Here is a 3,745-nt window from a genome sequence, read left to right on the forward strand (position 1 = left end):
AAGATATTGTTTCAAAAGGCAATTCGCTTCTGGTTGACACATTCATAACCATGGTGACGTAACGAGAAATATCGCTATTGAGCAATGACGCCACGATTCCTGCTTTTTTTTGTTTGTAGTAATACCCAGTATTTGTATTCAATCTCTACCATGTATATTCATTGCCCATATAATATAAAGAAAATTACACGTCAGCTAGAGGATATGAATTTTATGTTCTCCTGGCAAGAACAATATTCGCTGCCCTCACTCGTGAGATATTGTTTTTGCCACTCAAACTTAAAATTCATATCTTCACCGCATCGCGTTTCGACGAAGCGTAGGGCAAAAATGTTTGCGTTTTGTCGAAATCAAAGAAACTTGTTTATTTTAGCTGATTCAGTACCTGTTTGGCACAGATATCATGCAACTCCGCACAAGAGAGAGAAAAAGCTACAACAAGAGAACGTCACGGCGATCATATTGTTGGAGAGAGCAAGAGCGAAAAAGACTATTAGGAATTTGAATCTATTAGAGCGGTTTTCAATTGAGTGTCGAAAGTAAATAGTGAATTACTGTGGTCTTGCACTACTTCACTCAGTGATTGGTTCAAAGTTTTCGCGCCATTTTTTCAACCAATCAGAAGTGAAACCAAAACCAATCGTGGCTCGCGCGTACACATTTTCGCCCGCTTTGTGTTGGCTACGTGTAATTATTTCGAGTTTTGATTGGTTTACTGGATTGTCTCCGTCCTTTTTGATTGGCCAAAGTAGTTACTTTGGTTTTGGTTTTACGACACTTACTTGAAAACCGCTCTATTATGCAAAACTTAAGCTACATTTTTCTATTGTTTTGGCACCAATATGGCCGTCTTATCACGAGATTGCAATCAAAGAATAGAAAGCATAGGAAACCGCAATCTTTCTCTGATAATATTCACCATCGCCTCATACGTAACTCGTTACATCATTAGTCAGAGGAGATGTTGCCGGTAAAATCAGTTCTTAGGTTGAATCTGTTTTCAGTACCGAGGTTAAATTTGTGGTCGTCATTTTACCTAGGTTGAATATGCGCTCCACCTAGGCAACCCCCTAAAAAGGATTGGAAACACCTATACCTTCCCTTAAGCTCTGTCTTACGCGTCTTAACACATCTTCTTAATGTTTCCTATTAATCTCATCGATTTCTGTGTTAATTCACTTTTCCATTCAGTCTCAACATTACAACATGGTAAGGGAACAAAGAACTGTACTATGCACTTACCAGTACTCTAACTCGAACCCCCAGATCTATAGTCCTGTGTCTTCACCACTACAAGGAAGAACAAGCTCAACCCAAGACAGTTCTTTTCATTCATGATTTACTTTTCTATTATAAGTCAAGTGATATAAATGTATAATAACCAAAACTAATACTAACCTGACCCTATTTTTTCTCTAGGCTTAGGTTCCAAAAACTTTCCTCAATTCATCTGAGTGCGTATTCAACCTAGCCTAAAGATTGCCAATTTAACCTAGGTAAAAACGTATTCAACCTGAGAACGGATTTTACTGGCAACAGAGACTGGTTCTTTCTTCGATCCCTAAGAAATTGCAAAGTTAGCTTATAGTATCTGTGCTTGTTCGCAGCTGAGTGACGTTGATGCCGGAGGTTCGACGGTCTTCCTCGATATCGAAGAATTTGTTAATCCTAAAAAGGTTTGTTTTCTTGAAGTCCTTAGAATTCCCTCACCTACTTTTAATTACAGTTCTTATAACCATTCTGTGGCAATGTTGCAGCATCTTGTCCTAGAATGTATCGTCCCTCTAAGCCCCAGATACTCGTTTTTAACACTAAAACAGCTGATATATGCGCCTCCGTCTAAATCAATGCACGAGTATTAAAAGACAGCTTGTTAGACAGAAGTTTGATTGAAACTATTAAATTCTTCTTACAAGAAATGTTCGATACACGTCATGCAACGTGCAGGCTTTTTTTTCTTTCATACAAGTTATTTGTATGTAGCTACACTTTACGATGTTGATAGCTCCATAGCTGTCCGCAAGCTTGTCACTCCCTTGATCTTGATCTTGATCTGATCACCTTCTTGGCAGGTAAAAATTGTTTTAAGTATGCAAACATACAACGGAGGTAACAATAAACTCGTTCAAGACAGTGAAATAAAGTTGGGTTTTTGTTGGCTTTGTTTTGGCTATTTCCTGATCTTTAATATTGGCCTTAAAGCTTGCTAATATAAATTGCGCTCAGTTTGTTTTTTCCAGATCTCTTCATGGTTTCCTCGTCTTCCTTGATTTGTACTGGAAGGTCCTAATACGTGACGTAGCCCACAGTTTTGAGGGATCACGCGATAGAGACACGTGGACCCAGAGAACTAAGAAAATAGGGAAAACAATGGAGCTCATTTCCGTTCATTTCTACCCTTTTGCTTTAAAAGTGCGACTTTTTAAATATTCTCCAAAGGCAGTGACGAGCTTGCAACGTGTTCAACGTCGTTGTCTCGCTCCTACATCTCATCGATACTTTTGTTTTCGATTGTTCAATTTGAGTGGTCATTGAAAGTTATTGTCCGGCATGTTCAAGGCAAAACCGTACAATACTGTGGCGCTTAGAAATAGCAAAGGATGTCAAAGTGTGACCATTACGTCTCTCATTGCAGGGTGATGCTGTCTTTTGGTACAATCTTGATAAAAATGGTCGACCCGATGTGAGAACACGACATGCCGCTTGTCCTGTTATTGTAGGTTCAAAATGGGGTAAATATTTTCAAAGAAACATTTTCAATAGGTGAATCTAAACTGCTTCATGTTTATGTGGTATGCTTTTCTTGCTTTACATATATACTTATGTAAAATTGGCTGAGCATAATATATTCTTATCACATTTTGCAAACTCCGTTGGACAAGGGTAACGTAGGCTCTGGGGACGGTTTTAAGAAGCCGACTATTTTCTTTTTTTGCAGTCGCAAACAAGTGGATCAATGAAAGAGGACAGGAGTTTCGCCGTCCATGCACCAAGGGCTAATTTTAATTCGCCTTTGCAATTCACGAGCTGTCAAAAGTCATTGGGCTTTTAACTCCCGTCCATACTACCTCAGTTTTAATTGTCTCATAAATAACAAAATGGAGGGGTTTTCAAACGATTGTTGAATCAAATTGATTTCGCACATGCTTTTGCCGATGCATTGCACTTGGGGATTGCCTCAAAATCCTGTGCCTCATTCTTAGCCAATCAGGGTCAAAAGAAGAACTCAACTGTGACTTGTTCGCCACGTTTTCCCGCGCTCAGAGTCTGCTTCATGAATTTGGACTTTTTCACGTGACTGTGTCCGCGTCATTTCCTTCATGACCAACGACGTATTCAGAGTGAGGCAGTTCCAATTCCACCAGGACTAATTCTGCTTTCTTAGCTCGAGTGCAAAATAAATTTCACTGGATATAAAATTATGCTTGAAGCCTAAGAGGACATTAAATGGAGATTTTTAAAAAGGCTGCTGGTGTTTTGAAAAAGAACTCTCGTCTTTTTGAATTTCTCTCCGGCTTCCCGCACTTGTCGCACTTCTACGTCCTTCTACGTCCCCCGGGATCCCGTCCCCTCTCTCCCAGCTTTTGGAACAAGAATTTGTCAACAAGTGATTGGTCAAAGCACAGGAACCTTTCTGGAATACTTGTTGTCATGCTCAATCCATGCAAGCTCCAAGTGACCATGATAGCCAAGGGAATCTTCACAACAATGACTGCAGTTTCGATCCCAGTCGCCGTTTCATGTT

The 3,745-nt window shown here is 39.7% G+C and overlaps 1 protein-coding gene across 1 annotated transcript in view; it reads left to right on the top strand.

Moving 5' to 3' along the window:
• The window catches only part of LOC138054649 (prolyl 4-hydroxylase subunit alpha-1-like), a 22,503-nt gene extending 19,037 nt beyond the window's left edge, over nucleotides 1–3,466 (top strand). Inside the window, exons 11-13 of the mRNA XM_068901137.1 lie at nucleotides 1,608–1,676; nucleotides 2,636–2,732; nucleotides 2,939–3,466. Coding sequence (XP_068757238.1) covers nucleotides 1,608–1,676; nucleotides 2,636–2,732; nucleotides 2,939–3,000 — 228 coding nt within the window. The 3' untranslated portion in view covers nucleotides 3,001–3,466. The remainder of the gene's footprint in view (nucleotides 1–1,607; nucleotides 1,677–2,635; nucleotides 2,733–2,938) is intronic.
• Nucleotides 3,467–3,745: the final 279 nt, after the last annotated feature.

The sequence above is a fragment of the Montipora capricornis genome, chromosome 6 (assembly GCF_036669925.1).
Source record: "Montipora capricornis isolate CH-2021 chromosome 6, ASM3666992v2, whole genome shotgun sequence".
Classification (NCBI taxonomy): domain Eukaryota; kingdom Metazoa; phylum Cnidaria; class Anthozoa; order Scleractinia; family Acroporidae; genus Montipora; species Montipora capricornis.